This window comes from Crassostrea angulata, chromosome 9 (assembly GCF_025612915.1).
Source record: "Crassostrea angulata isolate pt1a10 chromosome 9, ASM2561291v2, whole genome shotgun sequence".
NCBI classification, from domain to species: Eukaryota; Metazoa; Mollusca; class Bivalvia; order Ostreida; family Ostreidae; genus Magallana; species Magallana angulata.
The window spans coordinates 5,474,873-5,499,356 of NC_069119.1; the positions used below are offsets into that span (position 1 = coordinate 5,474,873).

General features: G+C 36.1%; 2 protein-coding genes and 1 long non-coding RNA gene across 3 annotated transcripts in view; 2 read left to right on the forward strand and 1 right to left on the reverse strand.

The window, feature by feature from the left end:
• Positions 1-1,414: 1,414 nt before the first annotated feature.
• Positions 1,415-5,079, reverse strand: LOC128162825 (uncharacterized). The gene is made up of 3 exons (XR_008240712.1): positions 4,721-5,079; positions 4,382-4,489; positions 1,415-2,932 (listed from the first exon to the last, which is right to left on the reverse strand). It is a non-coding gene; the product is annotated as an uncharacterized LOC128162825 (long non-coding RNA).
• Positions 5,080-6,112: 1,033 nt separating this feature from the next.
• LOC128162824 (membrane progestin receptor beta-like) lies at positions 6,113-8,557 on the forward strand. The gene is made up of 2 exons (XM_052826225.1): positions 6,113-6,334; positions 6,714-8,557. The coding sequence occupies exon 2, from the start codon at positions 6,884-6,886 to the stop codon at positions 7,880-7,882; it is 999 nt and encodes a 332-aa protein (XP_052682185.1). The 5' UTR covers positions 6,113-6,334; positions 6,714-6,883; the 3' UTR covers positions 7,883-8,557.
• A 7,775-nt stretch (positions 8,558-16,332) lies between these two features.
• Positions 16,333-24,484, forward strand: part of LOC128162819 (tyrosine-protein phosphatase non-receptor type 4-like) — a 71,716-nt gene continuing 63,564 nt past the window's right edge. The window contains exon 1 of the mRNA XM_052826215.1: positions 16,333-16,472. The gene's annotated coding sequence lies outside the window, so the exon portion shown is untranslated. The remainder of the gene's footprint in view (positions 16,473-24,484) is intronic.

Consider the following 24,484-nt stretch of genomic DNA (forward strand, 5'->3'; position numbering starts at 1 on the left):
ACCTACTGTGAAGGTACTTAAAATCTTTGTACTTGCTGGCTTTACAAAACAAAACAAGAAATATTCTTTTAAAACAATATTGTGTTCAAAAAGAATTTAAGCTAAATAAATATATCTACAAAAACAATTAAACTTGACTATTTCCAAGGAACCATCATGGTGCATGATTACAAATGATGTCCTAGAAAGTGGACTATACTCACAAATTCATTCACAAAGGATTTTTAGGTAAATATACACTTTTCTGGTGTCCGGCAGACTTCATTGGCCTCTGTAGATGCTGCATCCACTGCAACTTGGCAAAATAATAGAATAGGAATGAAATAAAAATTCAGCACAAATATTAGAAATACCCATTGGCAAAAAGAAATTGCAGCATATAAGACATCTCGTCTAAATCATCACACGATGTAACAAGCAAAAACCATATTAAGCAAACAGAATACATACCTTGCCTTAGAGATAAAAACAATGCAAAAAAAATGTTCAAGAATACAATGAAATTAATTGGATAAAAATTCAGCATGCGCATTAAAAACATACAATACACAACTGAAATACATACCTCAAAACAGTACAACAGACAAATATTAACCATAAAATGTCTTTCTCTCTGTTAGCTGCTATTGCCTTTTTGCACCTTACCAGGAAGAGGGCAGGACTAGTAGAATAGAATTCATCAAAAACAACAGAAATACATACCTTGCATATCCCAATCACATACAACAATATATTTTAAAATTAAAAACATCTCACTTCATACAACAAAATTAATTAAATTAATGCTAAATACCCAGTAGATGATTAATTACTGTAAATCTCAATCTCCGCCACCATCGAACATGAGAAAAAACACATTCAATTTTTTTTAAAGAAAAAACAATACAAGTCATGTCAATCTTATAATCCCAATATACATTACAAATATTATCCCAATATACATTACAAATATAAACGGCACAAAAAATGTCAAACATTATTTTTAAATACAAACCAATGAAGAGGAAAGTGAAGACTTTGTCTTCATCTGTTGCTGGCTTTGCATACATCTTTAAAATGCTGGATAGTCATGGCTATGTTTAGACAATATTTTAGAATTCATAAAGAAGGAGAGCTTTGTATAAGGATATAGGAAAATATTCAAATTTTAATGGTAATTAAAATACTAGGAATTCTTCTTTACTGGATAATAGTTTATGGTTAAAATGTCATCAGTTTCCAAAATTTTAAGGTAGATGGTTAATTAGTTGATCCAGCCTACTTAAGACTTACATGGTGGAATTCCTTACATTTCCAAAGACTGCTCCATCTGACATCTGTGTCACCTGTGTACCATACTGCTGCCTCCACCGACACAAAAACCAAACAACCGCCCCCCAAAATACAACACACAAACACAACAATATAACAATGCAAACACAAATTACAAAATTACTAATTATTATACAACACAGAGAGGGTGAGAGAGAGAGAACAAAACACAGCTGCACACAATAAATCTTAGGATGAAAAACGCATGCAGGAATTCAAAAGACAAATCAATACAATCATTAGGGAAAATGACATACCTTTTCTTATGCTGAATATTTACTGTTTTACCTTTGCATTTAGCAGTTCCCTTCAAGAACTTATGATTTTAGCTGACAATTACCATGTTTTCTGACGAAGGGCTTCCCTGTGTTTGGTTACATGCTGATGGGTCCTCTGTATGTTGGTAGTTTCTTTCTGTGTTTTTGGTTCTTCTGTGTGCTGATGGTTCCATTGTGTGCTGGCAGTTCTTTTGTGTGCTGATGGCTCATCAATGTGCTGATGGTTCCTTGCTGTGCTAACAGTTCCTCAATTTGCTGATGATTTCAACCCATGCTAAATTGCTATTGGTTCCTTTTTAAGCTAATGGTTCTTCTATGTCCTGGTAATTCCTCTGTTTGTAATGGCTCCTCTGTTTGTGGTGGTTCCTCTGTGTGATGATGGCTCTTAAATGTGCTGAAGGCTCCTCAATATGCTGGTAGTTCCTCTGTGTGCTGAAGGCTCCTCAATATGCTGATGGTTTCTCTGTGTGCTGATAGTTCTTCTGTGTGCTGATGGTTTCTCTGTGTGCTGATGGTTCCTCAGTGTGCTGATGGTTTCTCAATAAGATGATGGCTCCTCTCTGCTAATGGTTCCTCTGTGCTGATTGTTCCTCAATATGCTGGTATTCCCTTGGGTTTTATGGTTTCTCTCTGCTAATGGTTCCTCAGTGCTGATAGTTCCTCAAAATGCTGATGATTTCTCAATATGCTGATGGTTCCTTTGTGCTGATGATTTCTAAATCTGCTGGTGGTCCTTTGGTTTTATGGCTCCTCTGTGCTAATGGTTCCTCAATGTGCTGTTCCTCTAAGTGCTGACGGTTCCTCTGTGCTGATAGTTCCTCAATTTGCTGGTACTCCTCTGGGTTTTATGGTTCCTCTGTGCTAATGGTTCCTCAATATGCTGTTCCTCTAAGTGCTGATGGTTCCTCTGTGTTGATGGTTCCTCTGTGCTGCTGGTTCCTCAATATGCTGATGGTTCCTCTCTGCTAATGATTCCTCTGTGCTAATGGTTCCTCTGTGCTGATAGTTCCTCAATGTGCTGGTATTCCTCTGGGTTTTATTTTTCTTCTGTTAATGGTTCCTCAGTGCTCATAGTTCCTCGATAAGCTGATGGTTTGTCATGTGCTTATGGCTCCTCAATGTGCTGATGGTTTCTCAATATAATTATGGTTTCTCAATGTGCTGATGGTTTTTCAATGTGCTGATGGGTCCTCAATATGCCGGTAGTTCCTCTGTGTGCTTATGGCTCCTCAATATGCTGATGGTTCCTCAATGTGCTGATGTTTTCTGTGTATAAATGGTTCCTCCCTTTGTTGATGGTTTTCCTGTGTTTCCTCTGTAAATTGTCTCCACGTTTGAAGTATCTAAAAAGTACCAAAGAAATTTTACATCTTGCATTCATAAATTTTATCCATAAAATATAAATGTGTCGTCCTTTCCATCATGTATTTTCATACGCTCCCTCCATGCATCCACGCTTTGAGAAACATTATTTAACGATGTTTTTAAAAAATTATATTTACAGTTTCAACTGTCTTTGTCTGTGATAACGTTACGAATCAATTTTGAACCCTAAAACCCAATGATTTCATAAAACATGAGTGACACAAAATGGGCGTCTTATAGCATGACTGAAAAATGGTATTGGCTGCGCCGCGTAGTAATAAATGTACATAGCATGTGCTATATTAAATCAAAGTACTGAAGTACTGAAAGCCGGGCTCTTTTGGTGTGTCTTTGTGCATATTGTGTACTAAAAACTGAAAATCTCTCTCTCTCTCTCTCTCTCTCTCTCTCTCTCTCTCTCTCTCTCTCTCATGCTTTTAATGTCGGCAAAGCGTCAGAGAGCGACTAAATTTTGTAAGCGGCTATAAACAAAAATATGTCTGACGAGTAGAAAAAGTTCAACAGTTGCTGCCTTGAATTTTACAACAAGCTTTATATATTCAATCCCCATTTCTTCAACGCACAGCAAAGTAGTTAATGGAAATTCATGCGCATTGTAAGTGTCCAATATGCATAGTCTTGTTTTTAAAACACGTTATTAATCAGAAAACTAAAAACGATAGACAATTCTCGCGAAATTAAAAAAAGAAACAAAATGCCAACACTTTTGCCAAACGTGGCTCTTTGTGTAACTATTTGGTATAGCGGAAGCTTTTACTTTGACGCCGTTTGGTTTTTTGTTTACTTTTGAAGTTGTGCTATTTATAGTAACATTGGCGATTTGCCTGCCTACAGCCAGGACTCTGCTTTCAGCAGAGCCCGGCTAAAAAACAGTGATTCTTAAATAATGTTGTTTTTAAGTGTACAAATTGGAAATAATATAAATATAAGGAATAAGGAATCATTCTTTGAATATTATGAAGAGATAATTTCGGTTGGAGCGTGGTCAAATCTATCATAAAGCCCTTAGGGCTTTATTGGATTTGACCACGCCCCGACCGAAATTATCACCTCATTATACTCAAAGAATGATTCCTTATTCCTTAAATAACAACTTGAAACAGTGATCACGTGCTCACCCTCAAGATATCAGTTTTAGTCTAATGTTTATATTCTTTGCCATGGCCATGGTTCGGTTTGTACGGAACGACGTACTTCTGATTTAATTTCACCTGTTTTACATTTTAGCCCTCCGCGATTTACGTCAAACTAGAAAGTTAATATTTTATCTGAAGACCATGAGATGAAGATTGTCCGAATTAAAAAAAAACAAACAAAAGAAAGGGTATTTATATAACAAAAAAAGGAAAAAGATAGACGTAGCACATGTTAGACATATGAACCAAACTTCCATTTTTGTTGCATACCTTGTACAGTTTCTTCATTGCCGTATCCGGGCATCTTTTCTTCTGTATCCATGGGGGAGTTTTTCTTTCTTACATTCGTCAAAATTCCTAATTCTGGACATATTCTAACTTATGTTGACAAAAAGAGCCTTGTATGAATGGATACCAAGTTTGTTTTAGTGAACAATTATTTCTATAAACCATATTCTTTTCTATTTCTATACCTATAAACACGTGAAAATATCTTGAAAGAAGTTGAAAATTCACCCTTGTCTAAACCACCCAAACAATGAACTCCACAGGGCTCAGAGATTGTTCACGAATAAAAACTTTTTAAAATAAAATTACACATGTGCTTACCAACTGGATCGAGAAACATGAAACTACCAATGTAGTTCACTCACAGTAGTTCACTAATTCAGTCAGGCTACCAGTTTCCCAGTATATGTGCTTCTAAGGCAAAAGTTATGAACAAATGCATTGGTACAATTTTGGACGTCACTCCTTGTCTAGATCTGGCCCGGGACTGCACGAGTTCACTACACTCCGCGACTGGCCAAACAGGTTTACTAAAAATAGTTTTAATTGCTGACTAACACTCATACTTACGGAACAACGTATTGGCCAGAATTATAACTTCAAAACTTGAAACCCAACAAAATAATCTCGATAGTACTACATTGTTGATTACCAAATATTGATTTCATTACATAAGATATTAATTTTTGGGAAAGATCTTCAAAACTTTAGTGCATTCTGCGTAATTCTTTTTAAAACAATCAGCGTATTATCGACCATATTTCATAAGTCACCAAAATATTCCGGGCCCGCTTGACCCCCCCCCCCCCCCCGAGTGAATCGTAAACCCTTGGCTAGCGAAGATGGTGAAACTAAAATTTCATTTCCTTATATTTATTTTATTTTTTTTTTTTTTTATGGTGAAACAAATTTATATCTGTTGGATAGATATTTGTTTTGTTAAGTATGTTCACTCTCAACATGGTTTCCTCGGCACAAAAATGGCTTTATAGAAGAACCCCATTCCTCCTCGAAAACTGACGTAAAATTCGCTACATACAGTGTAGATAATTCAAAACGACACTTTAATTAATAGTATAGTATGCCTTATATATATTTTATTCTGGCTTTCGTTTGAGTTACATGTATATCATCATTCTATTTATATCTCAAATTAATATCTACATGTACCTAAAAATATAACCAAAGCCCAAACTTTATAATATTTATCTATATAACTATACATTTAATATACCGGTAATGGTAGTATTTGATCAAACGTAATGTAATATATAAATCTTCAACATTTTCCATTTTACCAAAAGCACGTGCTTGACCGACGCAAACCCGGTTTAAATACAAACACGATTTATGTTTTACTGCACACCCTTGTGTAAACCTTCTGTAGACGGTGTTCCCTATAGCTTCACGGGCTTTGACCTTCTTACATCCCTACTGACCGGGATACTAGAATATCCCGATCTCATGGTGACCGAATGATCCGGGTGTGACGAAGAGATCAACTGATGCATATCCTGTCTCTTATCTTTCTAATATTAAGCTGGTTTAATGTGGTGTGTTTGTTTGTGTGTGATGTTTTTTTGGGGGGTATGGGGGTGGGGGGGGGTTAATGATTTGTGCATTTTTTTAACCTAAAACTGGGAAGCTTTGAACAAAAACTGTAGTGACAAAGGGGGGGGGTCATTACTTATAGTTAATTAAGGTATTGTCCGATATTTCCTGAAAAACACGGATTAAGCCCTCTTAGTTCCTTGTATGCTGGACTACAGCGCATGTTGACACGGGTTTATTATCCCTGTTCAGATCCCCGTGAACAAAGTGTGTATATATAAACACGGTCCCTCGGGTTTAAATATGGACAAGAAATCAATGTCTATATATCTACGTATATCTGCATTGCCAAAACACCGACACTCCACCTTCTTTTGAAATCGGGTGAGTTAATTGAATTACCAAGAAGATTCAATATAATTAATTTTAAAATTAAATTCAATAATATCTCGAAATCGCAGTAATTTTTGTTGGTTCAACTTTGGTTGAAAGTCTGCACTGTGATGTTTTATTTTGCTGAGTTTGCAGAACATTGGTAATGCTATTTTTCGTGACCCCTGCCTATTAGCTCAGAGATTTTCAGAGTGCAGTTGAATTTATCGATCTAGTTTTGGAGTCTCGTCGGTTTTCTTGGTATTCACTTTCGACCAGTGCATTATATGCACGCGGTCGTCTCTGACTACGGATCAATGGTGTATTGTGGAGTAGATATCTATGTTTTGGTCTCCGTCCCAAATCAATGGATTATTGGATATCTTTGTAGATATAACTGTAAGATTGGCATCGACTCATCTTTTATACATGGAGCGCGGGCAGGTGAAGCACCGGCAGTCAGCTGTATTGATCCGTTATTGACTGGAAAAAGACCGAGAGTATCGAAATAATCCTGCGGATATCCTCGGGAACTTAGCTTCATCCCAAGAGTCTCCAACAATGGTGATTAAATATCTCCGGGAGGGGATGCCGAAGACGGTGTCCACAAGTGAAGTCCCGGTGTTGTATCACGAGCCGCACATTGAGGAAGGTTACCGTCAGAGTGGCCTGCCGTGGATGTATTACATATCGAGTCTGTTCCAGATGCACAACGAAACGCTCAATGTCTGGACCCACCTCATCGGGTTCGTCCTCTGTGTGTACAACCTCCTGTCTTTCCAGGACAAATACGATCTGATTGACGATCCTTACATGTGGCCGCTGGTTGCTGGGTACGCCGGAATGAGCGCCATGTTTTTATTTAGCGCATGCGCACACCTGATGGCCAACACGTCCAGTGTGGTGCACTATACGGGTTTTGGCGTGGACTATGCAGGACTCAGCTTATATGGGATCGGGAGTGTGGTGCTCCATTTCAATTATACAGTTCACCATTCCGTCAAAGGTTCTTTCATTCACGAATACTCCGTGCCAATAGGCTGTGTGCTGACCATCTTCGTCTGTGTATGTGGATGTGTTTCTAAATTTAGATACAGCAGACCGTATCCATTCGCGCGGAAGTTGTGGATCATCGTTCCGGTCGGGCTCGTGTTTATTCTAGTGGAGATTCCCATACTACATAGACTGTACTTATACCTCCTACACCGAATCCACGACGAGAGTCTTATACACCACCTAGGTCACATGACCTTCTTCATCGTGGCGGCCGTGTTTTTCGGGTCCCACATTCCCGAGCGGTGGTATCCCGGGAAGTTTGACCTGATTGGACACAGCCACCAGATCTTTCACGTGTTTATTGTCCTTGTGGCCATCGAGCAGACGGAGGCCCTCAAAATAGACATCTTTAACCAGAGACAAAATGGCCTCTCTCACGTGACCGAGTCCAAGTCCAGCTTCATTCACACGTTCGGTGTGGTTCTGTTCGTCCTTTTTGTTGATACATGCAGCGTGTATTATTTTCATAAGTGTGTCAAAGACAGGGAAACCAAGTCAGAATGACATCAACGCGTACCTGTGTTTGTTTGTTCTCATTAATTTGCATTGATTCTGTTATTTATTGATACCATGCAGTAACCTAAGGCATCTGTAGCAAAGTTTTATTTCTCACTGTTATACATTTAATTACCACACGTGTGAAAATGTTTTAGGAAGAATGGAAAATTTACATGTTCATATCATTAGAAGATAAACTTAATATGCAGCAATTCAATTTAAAACATGTTTCATCTTAGCGCACAATGAACAGATATTCATATTTATCGCAATCAGGCTGGGTGTTTACTTGGCTTTTAATGAATGATCAATCGTCGTGCCGAACAATAAGAGGCATAACGAACGCACATATCTGATGAGGAATTTTATACATGGATCAGATGTATTTTTAAATAGCGTACATTCCCATCTATCTAATTAATTTTTCAGTGCTTTGATGTACATACGATTGACTTTGAACTTTAAAAATGAAGGTCGGAACGAATAAATTGGCGTGCAATAGCAATTGCCCAAATTACGCTAAAATTAACTCTAGTTTTGCAAAATTGTATTTTCTTTTCTTATGACGCGCAAAAATTTGTTTATTTCGGCTACATGTAACTGCTTACTAAATACATGTTAATTTGTATATTATACATGTAAAAGACAATAACACTTTGTATTATATATTTAGTCCCTGTTTTGGAGAGTAACAGTTGAAATTGACACCCCGTGAAAACCATTATCAACCGACGCGAAGCGGAGGTTGACAATGGTTTTCGAGGGGTGTCAATTTCAACTGTTACCGTCTTAAACAGGCACTATTTGTTTTATAATACTAAATGTCGTAATTTTAGAGAAAATTTTTCTGCTTTTATAGAAATGACATGAATTCTACGCGAACCGTACGCGCATAATTTACCCGCGTGTAACAATTCGTTGTGTTACCCGTTGCCAAGTGTGTTGGTAACGCTGAGGGTAATAGAACGGATTATCAACTGCGTCTACACCAATCAGATTTCAGTATTTAACATGAAAGTATAATGATATCTTTTGTGAATAACGAGGAAGAATTAACGTACGTTAGTAGCAACTGTTCTTATTAACTGAGGATTTGCGATTTATAATTTGTTCCCTCTTTGGCACTGATTCGCATTGAGGCCGAAATAATCGAGCGATCTCCGATTTCAATGTTTTATTACCGTACTTCACTGGATGAAATCCATTTTCGTTTATAACTGCAAACAAATTATCATTATCGATCTCTCTCACCTTAAAAGAAACACTTACTCCTTCAACAAAGCTCTGTCAGCATGTAGTACTACAACTAGCTCATGTTAAGTATAGTAAGTGTAATAATTTCATAGACACGTGTAATAATTTCATTGTCACGTTGATCTATTCTTTTTAACAATTAAGTGGGCAAGTTTATATCGACCTAACCTAATCCCAATTGGAAAGGGTTCGAGATCGACTATTCCGTTAAGATATAGAGCCGAAACAAACATTACTACAAGACCGACATCATACGTATGTATAATCATGTACATCATAAATAAGTGTAATTAGCTGCTGATATAGGCTAGTTATATTTTGAAGACGATTTACTCTCATCCATGCACATTGAAAAATCAAAGTGTCTTGAAAAGATTCTTTCCTTCCTTTACTAGTAACTGTTATTATTTTAGTTACGACTGATTTCTCCGTGCAGTGAGCTAGACTCCTACTTTTTGTAGTCCAAAATATTTATTACCACAGGTAATTTTATAAAAGACGACAGATGAGCCAGTTAAATGTTGAGGAGGCCGGAAGGTCGACACAATACCCCTCAGGGCTGGTCAACAAATTACCCCTCAGTGGTGGTCAACACATTACCCCTCAGTGGTGGTCAACACATTACCCCTCAGGAGTGGACAACACATTTACCCCTCAGGAGTGGTCAACACATTACCCCTCAGGGGTGGACAACACATTTACCTCTCAGGGGTAGACAACACATTATCCCTCAGGGGTGGACAACACATTACCCCTCAGGGGTGGACAACACATTTACCCCTCAGGGGTAGACAACACATTATCCCTCAGGGGTGGACAACACATTACCCCCCCCCCAGGGGTGGACAACACATTTACCCCTCGGGGGTGGACAACACATTATCCCTCAGGGGTGGTCAACACATTACCCGTCAGGGCTGGTCAACACATTACCCCTCAGGGGTGGACAACACATTTACCCCTCAGGGGTGGAAAACACATTACCCCTCAGGGGTGGACAACACATTATCCCTCAGGGCTGGTCAACACATTACCCCTCAGGGGTGGACAACACATTACCCCCCCCCCCCCTCAGGGATGGTCAACACATTACCCCTCAGGGGTGGACAACACATTATCCCTCAGGGCTGGTCAACACATTACCCCTTGGGGGTGGTCAACACATTACCCCTCAGGGGTGGTCAACACATTACCCCTCAGGGATGGACAGCACATTTACCCCTTAAACCACAGGACCGTAAAACTTAGATGAGCTCATTTTTGATCTCGGTCTCACTTTTCCACTATATATTCCTTGTGAAAAAGTGAGACTGAGATCAAAAGTGATCTCGTCTATGTTTTATGGCCCCGGGGCCAGATTTACCTTAGGGGATTAAAACATAATATTTTGGGCCAGAAACTGTTATATAGGACAAAATTCCAAATATTTAAGATTTAAAATTTCAGCATTTATATATCTTTATACAGAGCTCGAGCGTTTTATCTCGGAAGATAAATGGTCAAATTATGACCAAAACGATCATGGTCCTATTAAGATGTAATATTGTAGGAAATCTAGATTGTCTAACATCTGTGCCACAAATTCATTTAACCATACATCTTGAAGTTTTTTTTTCTATAGATACTAGTATAGTATAAAATACTATCATGTAGTGAAGAAAAATACTGATTATCGAATTCATAGATACATACATTGAAACCGCCAGTAGAGACAACTCTATTTACAATGATGTATTGTATGCTACCTTGGATTACTTACTTTGTTTCGTAAGACAGTTGTTCATTCTTTATTCATTTTACATATCTAATTCATTTCATACTTACTAAACTCATTATTAATTAAGTTGTCCATTGCATGCGTGTATGAGAAAAAGATTGTAAAGAAATTTAAACTGTGGTTAGCCATAGCATAGAAGAACGCTCAGATTATTTTAAAACTACTGTTAACTATGTGCCGAAAACTGATTGAAGCCAAATTGCATTTGTAGTACTGTATACGTATGTGAAAGTTTTCACATTATACACATTTTTTTCTTTTGTCCCTTTAATCACAAGGGCCTCATCTGTGTGCAAATTATCATTAAAGCGTATGTTTACTACAGAAACTCTTGGTTTTTTATGGTTATAGCTAACTGAAATTAAAAAAAAAAAAAAAATATATATATATATATATATATATATATATATATATATATATATATATATATATATATATATATATATATTGTTTCATATAAAAAAAACCACGTTAATCTGACATATTTATCTCGTAATTAGGAGTAAAAAAAATAGCGTAAATCTCGTTCATGTACATAGTGTAACTATATTTAATAAGGTCTTTATGAATCTGATCTGGCTATGTTGGTGTAAGAAAATTTGAGATAAATTACAAAGAAAATTATACTACCAGTATCTTTCTTGATGTAATGCTGATGTAACTCATGCAGTTACATGAAGACTCGTGATGTAATACTGATGTAACTCATGCAGTTACATGAAGACTAATGATGTAACACTGATGTAACTCATGCAGTGACGTGAAGACTCTCTAGTTGTAATACTGAGGTAATACATGCAGTTATGTGAAGACTATCTTGATGTAAAACTGATGTAATACATGCAGTGACGTGAAGAATATCTTGATGTAATGCTGATGTAATACATGCAGTGACGTAAAGACTCTCTTAATGTAATACTGATGTAATACATGCAGTGACGTAAAGACTCTCTTGATGTAATCCATGCAGTTACGTGAAAACTCTCTTGATGTAATACTGATGTAACTCATGCAGTTATGTGAAGACTCTCCAGCTGTAATACGGATGTTTTACATGCAGTTACGTGAAAACTCTCTTGATGTAATACTGATGTAACTCATGCAGTTATGTAAAGACTCTCTTGATGTAATACATGCAATTACGAGAAGACTCTCTTGATGTAATAATTATGTAATACATGCAGTTACGTGAAAACTCTTTTGATGTAAAACTGATGTAATACATGCAGTGACGTAAAGACTCTCTTGATGTAATACTGATGTAACTCATGAAGTTACGTGAAGTTATACTAATGTTATACATGCAGTGACGAGAAGACTCTCTTGATGTTATACTGATGAGAAAATGACATAACAAACTGTCAAACATCTCAAAAATCCATAAAACGAAATACATATTCAAAGAAGAGCAACACGGACGGACCTCTAAAAAGATAGAGATAGTATCAGGTGCCATGGAGGATTCAGCATCCTATGCTGACCGGTCACATCCGCCGTGTCCTCTTTGTCGTAAACGGGGGAAAACATTGAAAAGTCCGTAGACAATTAGGTGATTAATTATGGTCAAACAATAAGTATGAAAAACATCAGTCAGCATGCGACCCAGTGGAAGATTGTATTTGCTGACAAGGTCGTTGTATCGACCATAGAACTTACGAAAAGATGACTTCAAACGAGACTGTTGATATTCTTGTTTTATGAACTTGTTTGTTAGTAGCTTGCCTCGTCTTAGAAACTGTTCATACGAAGAGCATGCCCTTGTGATTCGATTTAATTGAGAGACAAAAACACCATATGCAGGTGGTGAAGGTATATTGCTACATAAGTAAGGAAAGTTGAGTGTGTAAAAATTGAACTCATCGCGTTTATCATAAAATTTTGTTGTTAGATTACCATCAAAGTTCCATTTCCAGTAAAATATCCAAATATGAAACAGATGACGCAGACTCTGTTGAATGTTTTATTTCAAGTTCATTGGGATATATCAAGTCGACGTAAGTATGGAAATACCAATTGTTAATTGATAATACGTCGTCAATATACCTGAATGTTGAGTTGAAGATGTAATACATGCATTTACGTGAAAACTCTCTTGATTTAATATAAGAAGTTACATGTGTGTGAATACTCTCTTGATGTAATACTGATGTCATACATGCAGTTACGTGAAGACTCCTTGATGTAATACTGATGTAATACATGCAGTTGCGTGAAAACTCTCTTGATGTAATACATGCAGTTATGTGAAGACTCTCTTGATGTAATACTGATGTAATACGTGCAGTTACGTGAAAACTCCCTTGATGTAATACTGATTAGTACATGCAGTTACGTGAAGACTCTCTTGATGTAATACTGATGTAACTCATGCAGTTACTAGTACGTGAAGACTCTCTTGATATAATACTAGTACTGATGTAATACATGCAGTTACATGAAGACTTTCTTGATGTAATACTGATGTTACTCATGCAGTTACGTGAAGACTCTCTTGATATAATACTGATGTAATACATGTAGTTACATGAAAACTCTCTTGATGTAATACTGATGTAATACATGAAGTTACATGAAGACTCTCTTGATGTAATAGTTATGTAACTCATGCAGTTACATGAAGACTTTTTTGGTGTAATACTGATGTAATACATGCAGTTATGGGGAGGGGGTGCATGTATTACATCATACGTGAAAACGCTCTTAATGTAATACTGATGTAATACATGCAGTAACGTGAAGACGCTCTTGATGTAATACTGATGTAATACATGCAGTTACATGAAGAAGCTCTTGATGTAATACTGATGTAATACATGCAGTTACATGAAGACACCAGAGTATGGACGGAATAACTACATGTCATTTATATCACTGTATGCGATACATCAGTCAAGAAAAAGCACCCCACAATTGGACAATATTTAATGTAAAATCCATGCGCGGATCAAGAAAATTTTCCACGGGGAGGGGGGTGGTTCCGAAGAACAATTATGTTTTTTTGGGGGGAGGTTCCAAGGCCTACTTTTATAAATTTACTAGATGACTTAAATAAGTTTGAAGCTTTCAGGGAGGGAGGAGGTCACGATATCCTTTCTTGCAATTACCAATAGTAAATTCGAGATATGCGTGGTGTTTAATAACGATATTTTTTAAGGCACGGTAGCAATGGTATATTTTCTTGTTATTGCGATATCATTTTGTCGTTACTTCTATATATCCCTTCTCGTAATTATAAAATAGAATTATGTATCAATAATAAGATATTTTCTATATTGTATATATACTTCGGAATTGGGAGATCTTTCCGTGTGATTACGAGATTTTATACTTTATTGGCATTTTTTTTGCCCAGAAAGAAGAACTTCAGAATTTTACCTAAGCAAAGAGGACCCTTGGTTGTTTATGTTTTATGAACCAAGCTCGCTCGATCGAGAATATTTATCCCTAAACAATATATTTTTTTTTTTTTTATAATCGAGGAAGTTTGGTGCATGTGGGTTATCTCTCTTTAACTGCATACATGCATCTGAAACACACACACTCTCTCTCTCTCTCTCTCTCTCTCTCTCTCTCTCTCTCTCTCTCTCTCTCTCTCTCTCTCTCTCTCTGGCGTCAGAAGGAAATTGAAAGTGGGGGGCTAAACTAATCATAAAAAATCTTGACAAGTAAAGATTTTTTTTTTCAAAAACATGAAATTCCTAATTCGGGGGGGGGGGGGGGGGGGGATAGCGTAGTATACCGCTTATTCCAAATAAAATCTTACAAAAGAAAAAATCCGAAAATCGTGAAATTCTCAATCCGTGAAGAAGTCTTATGTTTGCTGCGCAAAAGAGAAAAAAGTGGTGGGGGGGGGGGGGGCAGTCCCTCCCTGACGCTGTGTGCCTGATGGTTAGGTATAACTTTGCGAAAAAAAGTGGGGGGGGGGGGGGGGGGAGGATAATAATGAATACCTTTTTCAATTCATTTTGATCAGTAATCAAGGTTCAGGCGGATTTGGTTGAAATTTCTCCTAGTATGGCATTTGTTGTGTACGTATTCCTTTCCTCTTTGTGTCCTCTCCTAATTTTCAATCTTAAGTTAAAAATTATTACATGACATAATTTTTAACTTTAGGTTGAAGATTAGTAAAGGACATCCTTTCGAGTTATATATATACAAATTATTGTAAAATATCATCATATATTTACATTACAAACTGTGAAACATATGGTTTTGAATTTGTTATTATACGTGTATAGGGATAGCCGCGGGCGAATACGTTTTTATAATTTTTGCACATGGAATACTTTTGTAACAATTTAATACATTGTACAATATAATGTATTCAAATCAAATCATAGACTAATCTAATTAAGATCTCAAACTATCAGTTTATCAATGTTTGGAAAGAAAAAAAAAATAACGATTTTTGTCAAAAAGCCGTTAAAATTTTCAGAAACAGAGAGCAATAAAAATTATAATTTTGTAAACAATTTTAGCAATATGTAAATACCGAGGCCTGTTTTTACTTACTGTTCTTTTCAAACGGGTAGGTCATGAAACTCCATTCTCATGTTTATGTCTGTGGGTATCGGAGACATAAATAAAGTTATTTATATCTCTCTGGTGGGTATGACGGAGGTGGTGGGTTTGTAGATGGGGGTGTGAATAAATAAAGCATATATGTTCTTAGAAATTATCTTACAATTAATTATGGAAAAAGTGAACATTATTTTTTAATATTCAATTATCCCTCGTAATATAACATTCTATAGATTATTTAGTGTAACTACTGCTTGACTTTGTTTTTTGAAGAGGGACTACATAGGCTCAGTCTGTTGCCCAAATCTTTTGAATCGTTAATAAAATTCGTTTAAATTAATCAATTATGTCAATGGCACGTCTGTTAAAAAAGGATAATAGAAATCTAAATGTAATGTATATATTAAAACATTCTGTCATCAATTTCATTTTAGTTTGCAACGCACAGTCAAGATACGTGCTTTTGCTTTAAATTATACGTGTTTTACCGAACAATTTTAATAAGAGTACATCTAAAACGCCTTTTGGCATGAAAAGCCTTTCAAACAATCCCATTTTAAAAGGCATTCTTTTTAGATAAAAGAAGCACTCCCAATGTCTGAATATTTCCACTATATGATATTACATGTACCCCGTACATAATATCAATTAAATAATCATTAAAAAAAACAACTTTTGAAAAACGAGTTTTTTTTATAAAATAGAGTAAAGTATGAAAGCCATTATTTGTATTTTCATGATTTGTAACAAATTTTTGAGAAAAAGGTGTATAAAGAAGATATATATGTAATCTATTTGAAATATTTAGAGGCCGCATTCCTTTCACAGGTGCGTGATCACGCCGTCTCGCGGATCACAATTGGAAAATTAAGTCACGTGACTTTGTTATTAATAATCAATCCGCCATCTTGAATTGAGCGACTAGAGAACTTCCGATTCACACAGAAAATCATGTTTAAAATATTGCAACCCAGTTAATGAGAATGGATTGACTAGGACAAGGGGGGCTTGTTGATCCAAGGCAGCAAGTCACATTAGACCAAGGTTTGTTTTTTATTGTAGAATTGCCCTAAGCTGAAACGGGCACCTGTTATAATGCGACTTCACGGCACTGAATGAACAGTGCACCCAGTGTAGTACATCTACCTGTATACACACGTGTATATTTATTTGCATGTATCGTGGAGCTTATTAGAAGTTATCCTCTGAAATCTTTCATTTAAATGTTTTTAGAAACCGATTTGTGTATTAAAGTTGTCGTCGAGAACATAAAGTGACAATAAAATACATTTTCTGTTGCACATAACAATAATTGTGTATTTAAACACATCTACGGACATTAAACGATTTAATACCTAGATGTGTAATGAAATAACGCCATTTGTTTGATTTTGTGGTGTTCTTTTCAATGATCCAAGTGTCCGGATGTTAAAGACCTCCAATTTGGTCAACTGAGATTCATTTCCAGTGAGTCATATCTCGTCCATGGATTACCTCCCTTTGTCAGTGAATGTAAATAAAATGATGCCATGCATGTGGCATGTTTTACAGATAAATGCCCGAACAATTCAGTTTGATAGATTTTTTTGTGTGTGCTTAGACTACAAATATTGTTAACTATTGTTAAATAATGTAAAAGTTCCCTAGAATTAAAATGAATTTATTGTGTCTCCGATTTAACTAGTCTGGTGCTACAGGTTACTTATATTCTTGGAACTTCAGGTTTATTGGTATTCTGTCATATATACCTTCTCTTGATAGAAGACAAATGGCGTCTGTGTTATTCTTGTGGACGGAAGTACTTAGTGTTGGTTTTTATTAGTCTGATATCATAGTGATATGCGGAAAAAGATTAATCATGACAATATTGAGTTGCCCAACCTGTACATGTATAGTGTATATGGTGTAACTACTGTTGGTGATAGTTGATTACTTTGTCAGTACCTGAATACCTACTGCATGCATAGTGCATATGACTGATTTTATATTGTTTTTAGATTAATACATGCAACAATGAAAATGTGTACTAGGCTACACTGCACACACTAATTAAGTAGTGAATGGAATTATGTGTGATTGTTATGACATGAGAATATACCTAAACATTGTGTATTTCATTGATTTTCATTGTGTCTGCACTGCATGCAATATATACAGGATCTCTAATGATTTGTGATAGTAGGAGAATTTTATCCATCGCAGGAGTTGTGAGTTATCCATTCCTTGAGCCTGGTGAATAGGATCAAAATTAATCATCATGAAGCATTCTTATTATCACATGTTTTAACCCCTCCTGACATTGTATCATGAATTCAATTTACCCGGTATGTAGCCTTTTATTTTGATGCAAAAGATCCTTAATATTTGTAATGCATGTAAATCCAGAATAATTTTATTGCAGTGTTGTATTAAAAATTAACTTTTGATGCATGGGTGAAATTGGGTACGTCTTTTAACCCCAAGGAACCCCAAGGAACCCCAAGGAAACCCCAAGGAACCCCAAGGAAACCCCAAGGAACCCCAATGATTGAAATTAATAACTAATTAATACCCAAGGGGTCTCATTGGAGTTCACGGGTCACCTCTTAGTACCCCAAGGACACCCCAAGGAAACCCTAGGATACCCCTACGAACCCCAATGATAGAAATTATTAACCACTGAAAAACCAGGGGTCTCATTCAAATCCAAGGCTCACCCCAAGGTACCCCCAATGATAGAAATGAATAACTATTAATACCGAAGGGATCTCACTGGAATCCAAGGGTCACCTCCAAGTATCCCAAGGATACCCCTAGGAACCCCAAGGATACTCATAAGAACCCCAATAATAGAAATTAGTAACAAGTGATACCCCAGGAGTCTCATTGATATCAAGGGTCACCTCAAATGATACAATCTAATAACCACCCCAATGGTTTTACTGTAAAACATATTTCTAATTAATACTGAATGACTCAATGGAATATCTTTTAAGGTAATACTAGGTACATGTAAATACCATACAATTGGAGTGTTGTTCGAGTACATTAGAGTATATTTAAGGTTCTTCGGGTTGACATTTTTTTGAGAATGTCATTTTTTTCATGTGTGTTTATCAAATACTGGAAAGCAATTACCTAACTTTTACTTGCGGGAAAGAATTTTTCAAGAGGTCCCGGGAACCTCATCCTCACAAATATTTCTTGCTAAGAATCAGTTCTTGCCCTCTAGGTGTTAGAACAACACAGTTGTAGATTAAGGTTGATCGCAAAAATAAGTCACCATAGATGAGTTTATCTTAGGTTATTTGGGAAATAAAGTCGTCACAAATAGGCATTGAAAAACAATGCATATAAAGCATATGATGTATTATGGTCTCCAATTGAACCAAATTACACAGAGTATTAATGGTATACACTAAGTGCCCTGGTGTATCAAAGGTCATAAATGTATGGATGTATCATTGGAGTTCCATAGGGTTCCTTCGGATACCTAGTGATGACCTATCAAGTGTTTTAAATTTGTATTATTAGGGTATCTTTTTCTATGGTGTATTAAAATTTATAAGTCTGTTTTATTAGGGTATCTTTTAGAGTTTCTTGGGATTTCCGTGGGGTTCCCTAGGCTTTTTAGAGGTAAGTCTGGGATACCAATGAGTCCCCTTGGGGTTCCATTGGGTTCTATGGGGTATCAACTTTTATGAATCTGTATTAAAAGGGTATCCTTCAAGTTCCATGGGGTATCCATGGGGTTCCGTGGGATACCTTGTGGTGTTTGGGATATCAAAAAGACCCCAAGGTGTATCAAGAGATATAAAATTGTGTTATTAGGGTATCCTTAGGGTTCCTTGGGATATCAAAAATTATAAAATTTAAATTACTGGTGTACTGGTATCCTTGGATTTCCTTGAAGTATCTGTAGGATGTGTAAGGGATAACAATGAGTCCCAAGGGGTATCAAGAATTTTAAATTTGTATTATTAGGGTATCCTTGGGGTAATTTTGGGGTTCCTTGAGATATCTTTGGGGTTCTATGGTGTATCAAGAATTATGATTCTGTATTATTGGGGTATTCTTGGAGTTCCTTGGGATATCCCTGTGGTTCTTACATGTGTGTCTGGAAAGTCAATGAGTCCCCAGGGGTATCAAGAGTTTTAATTTTGTATTATTATGGTATCCTTTGGGTTCTATGGTGTATCAGAAGTTATAAATCTGTATTATTAGGGTATCCTTGGAGTTCCTTGGATATCCATGGGATTCCCTGGGGTTCTTAGAGGTGGGTCTTGGATACTAATGAGTCCCCAGGGGTACCAAGAGTCTAAATTTTTTATTTTCAGGGTATCCTTGAGGTTCCTTTGGGTTCAATGGTGCATCAAGAGTTATAAATCTGTATTATTTCGGCATCTTTGGGGTTCCTTGGGGTATCCATGGGGTATCCTTGGGGTACCGAGGGGTGACCCTTGCACTCTAATGAGACCCCCTAGGGTATTAATAGTTATTAAATTCTATAATTGGGGTTCCTTGGGGTTCCTTGGGGGTTCCTTGGGGTTCCTTGGGGTTTCCTTGGGGTTCCTTGGGGTTAAAAGACGTGCCGGTGAAATTCACTTTATAATGGTGCAATCATGTTATAAACACCTATGCATAATGCATATAATTGATTTACATTGTATCTATACATGCCATGCAGTTACACCTGTCCATATGACTTACGACTGCGGCCACATACGTTTCATGTGCCATACTTATACAAAATGCATATAATGTGTTATTGTGTGTTTAAAAATGTATATATACTTTATATACTTGCCCCTTTATTTATCATAATGCATGTTACTGGTTACAAAATTGTCAGTGTATTATTACAGTACATATACATGTAAAAGTGATGTCACACATGCCATCAATCGATTGTTAAGAAAGACAATCGTATTGAGGATGCATGGTTAAAAGATTCTGTAACAAAGATAAGAAATCAATTTTGTTAGTGAAACATCGTGTGAAACTCATGTTAACATTAACAACACGTTGCATTTGGCCTGGATAAAATTTGAATTAAAATTACCATCCAGTAACAATAGGCAATAAAACCCAGCCCCCCTGAAAAACCAGTGTAATAGGCCACAGAAAATTAATATTTAGATTCTCATCCTGATTTGCAAAAAATATGGGGCGGGTGGGCGGATTTTATTATTATTTAAAAAAAAATCCCACTTTTTTCATCATCCATGTTCTAGAAATAACAACTGCTCCATTCTTTTAAATTGTTTATGCTAATATTAGTACACAAACCCACTTGTAATCTTTTAATTCCATTTTATTTCAATTTAACTGTTAATGCATGAAGACATTTGTATCCTTATGATAACAGACATGATTGGAATCAAATGGTAATCGGCCACATGCCATTAAATTGTTTTTAATTTTTTATATACTGAACCAGATTTGTTTCCCCAAATTTTGTTTTTAAAAAAATGCATCGGGGCGGGCCATATTCAGAGTGGCGGGCAGAGATGAGAATCTTAAAATTAATTTTATGTGGCTTTCTATAGAATGACAATAAGTTATGCCCTGAATTATCTATTGAGTACATGCAGACTAAATGTCATTTCCATTTGATTTGAGGATATTGTGAGCTTGTTTATCTGAAATGCACATATAGATCAGATGTTTGAGCTAGAGCACTTAGATATACAGGCAGTGTAAAAAATAATACCCTACATGTAGATCAGTATAATGCAGGTAAAAATTCATCCCTGTTTTATTTTCGCCCTTTTCACCCTCGTTGTCAGTAGACAAGGTGAATTCTATGTCGCAATTAAATAATATCTCTGTTAACACAACTGCATTTGGGTGAATTGAAGACAAGATGAAATCGTTTGCAAGTGAAGAAGGGCTAAAATAATATGGGGCAAAAATAACCCTGTATACGGTCGGTATAATATGTATCTGTTTTTCTACATCTTCCTAAATTGTCTAAGACAATGACTTTTTGATAATGGGGATATTTACTTTCAAGAGACAGGGGTTAGGGTGTCTTTGAGATGCAAGAAGTGTAGGGGTGGTGGGCTGGGGGGCGGCTCATGGGGGTAGTAAGGTTGATGTACATTATAATGTCATTGAAGTCTCCCTTGAGTTATCAGCCTGGATGCAATAACGGATTTTAATTCAACTTGGAGAAAAAAAATTAGTTTTTACAAGGAGATAAGAAATGAAAGAATATGTTAAAAGTACATCCCAGTTAGTGACTACTAATTTAAAGATTAAAAATTTGATCCAGTAGTCACTATATATAGTGACCGCTAAAGCCTTCATCACTGGCCCCTGCTTCCTTACAAGATTCAAAAGCAAGCAACATGGATTCTTCTGCAGAGTTGGAAAAAAGTCACCTTATATTGATTTTGAAAATATGTTTTTGTCATGGATTTTTATATCATATTAACAGTCTGAAAACATGTTTTTTTTTAATGTATTTATGACTCACATTCATTTATTTAACCTCTGTAGTTTTTATACTTATATATAATTTTACTTTAGAAAGAAATTTGTGTAAACATGCTAAGGATTCTTCAGCGAAAAGCATTTCTATCACAGTTTTCTCCCAGAAAATACTCGACAAATTTAGCATAACTTTAATTTTACTCTAAAACACTTTGTCATTTTATATGGAAACTTTCTACTCCCTTACTCCAAGACATTCCCTCATTAAGAATACCCCTCCAAGAAACCCCTCCCCTAAATAATAATTCACCTCCCCCAACCCAGTCAGACAAGAAGATAAATTTGTACCTAATATGGCAGATGTAGATAACAGGCATTACAGCATATTTCATAAAGCTACATTGACAATGCATGTTATCTTTGCATGGTCCTTTTATCAAATTAATGAATAATGTATGCATGATTTAGATATGTTATAATAGATTGGACCATTTCAGTTGGTATTTGTGATCCTCAATAGTAGAATATACAGGATTTACAGTGTTTTTGGTGAAACTCTTGATAGCAGGGTACACATTTGACATGTGCAGGAGATTTTTTTTCTTTGTGATGGAGAAATTTACTGATCTGCAATATTAAATTAGTTGTAGTTTACAGGGCTGTAATTTAAATGGCTGTAAATGTTTCCTAGTTAACACAAAGGAATTTCCAAAAACATTTTTTTTCGTATGTGATTATGTGAAGTAGTTTGTTCTAATTCAGATAAAGTCAGCTTATATGGAAGGAAGATATGGATTTGATTACAAGATGTTCAAGCTTGTGATTTTTGTTTCCCTGGTACTGTAATTTACAGGACTGTGAACACTAAATGGTACAAAAGAGCAGACAAATAAATTGGACCTTAAAAAATATAATTCTGTACCAATTTGACATAGTGGAAATACCAGGGTCAGCATACACTACACAGGGGGAGAAATTGAGGCTAAAAATTTACCCCACTGTGATGGAGCGGAAAGGTCTCGTCAGGTTAATTTGTTACCTATCTGCCAGGGTTTCAGGTAGAAATTTGTTTTACCTGTGTGAAATTTTCATACTTTTGTACTGTTCATAAGTACATGTACTTATATCACATTTATCCTTTTCCTTATTATTTCTCACCACACCTACCATTGGCAGGAGAATGATAGCTAAAATGATCATCAAGATTTTTCATCTTGGCATAATGGGTTGGGTGATTGCCCTCAGTTGATAATTTGTTGTACCACATTATTGTTTTGTTTTGATTCTATACTGAGAGAGAGAGAGAGAGAGAGAGAGAGAGAGAGAGAGTTGTGCTTTAATCTTCAGAAGATTATGGATATTTTGATCAGTACAAAAAACAATCTCTTCTTGAAATCTAATTCTTCAAGAGTATAAAATGATTTCACATTGTCAGAGATAACAGTCAGATGAAGTAATTGTTCTCCCTATATATATAATTCAGAATTTCATAAAAGTTGATATCAATTTAACAGTATTTTACAGAAAACTGTTCATTATTGCTATTAAAATGGAAATTTGATAATGTTTGTTGGTTCAGAGTGTATTTTTATCATATTTTTACCTTTTGATCTTTCTTTTACCTTAAATAAATGAGAGGGATATGATTCATACATTTTTTGTTACTTTTTGGGCGTATCTCAAAAAATCTGACTGCTGATGGTTATCTGAGGAGATTATCCTCGCTGATTTACGCGGCAGGCGATTGCTAATGACAGCCATGACCTGGTTGCTATGGAGTCTCGGTTGGCCTAAAGGGGAGTTAACTCTGTGGTGTGAAGAGTGATGAATGTAACAAGTGTCTCTTTGTGCTGAAGCAGACGGTAGCAACTGTGAAACTGAGACAGTTGATAGTGTCGAAAAAATATATGTAGAAAATGTCTGTTTAGATTTTTAAGCAAAATCAACAATCTATGAGTAGAGGAATTTGTCTTTCCCCACGGAATAAGAGGATAACGTGTGTATACATGTGATCATTGTCATACATGTGATCATTTTCATTCTACAGTTTTGTTTTATTTTTTTCACCTGTCAGTGATGGAGACTCTAACAAAGTGTTAATTGAAGCCTTGACTGGATATCTCAAATTATACAACTGTGAATAAAGAGGGAAGTTATTGGTTTGTTTCGTGATGACAAGATTTGAGATGAATATGTTTCTGTTGCTATGACATGAAAAACTTGTCAGTGTTTTCAGATGTGAAAACATAATTTTTTTCCTAGCGAGGATTAACATTATGATTCGCCGCCAGGTCTAGGAGTAAAAAACTTGTTGGTTTAAAGGATGGCAAAAGGAGAGACACACACAACATAGTCAAGATTAAGACCACATACAGTACGTGATATCTTAGGAAATGATGCTGATCATCTTTACCGAATATTGTGAAAGCAACATCTTTTGGAAAAAGGGAAATGGTCATTGGGTTTGTTGAGATCTTTAGTACGCTGTGTTTTTTTTAAAAGTCTCTAATTTTTTCACTGGAGAACAACTATTTATTCATTTTATGCAATCTTATCAACCATTGGTTCTATTTGAATAACACATCACGGAGTATACAGAGATGTTGAAAGTACATGCAACAAGTGATGGTTTTTGTCCA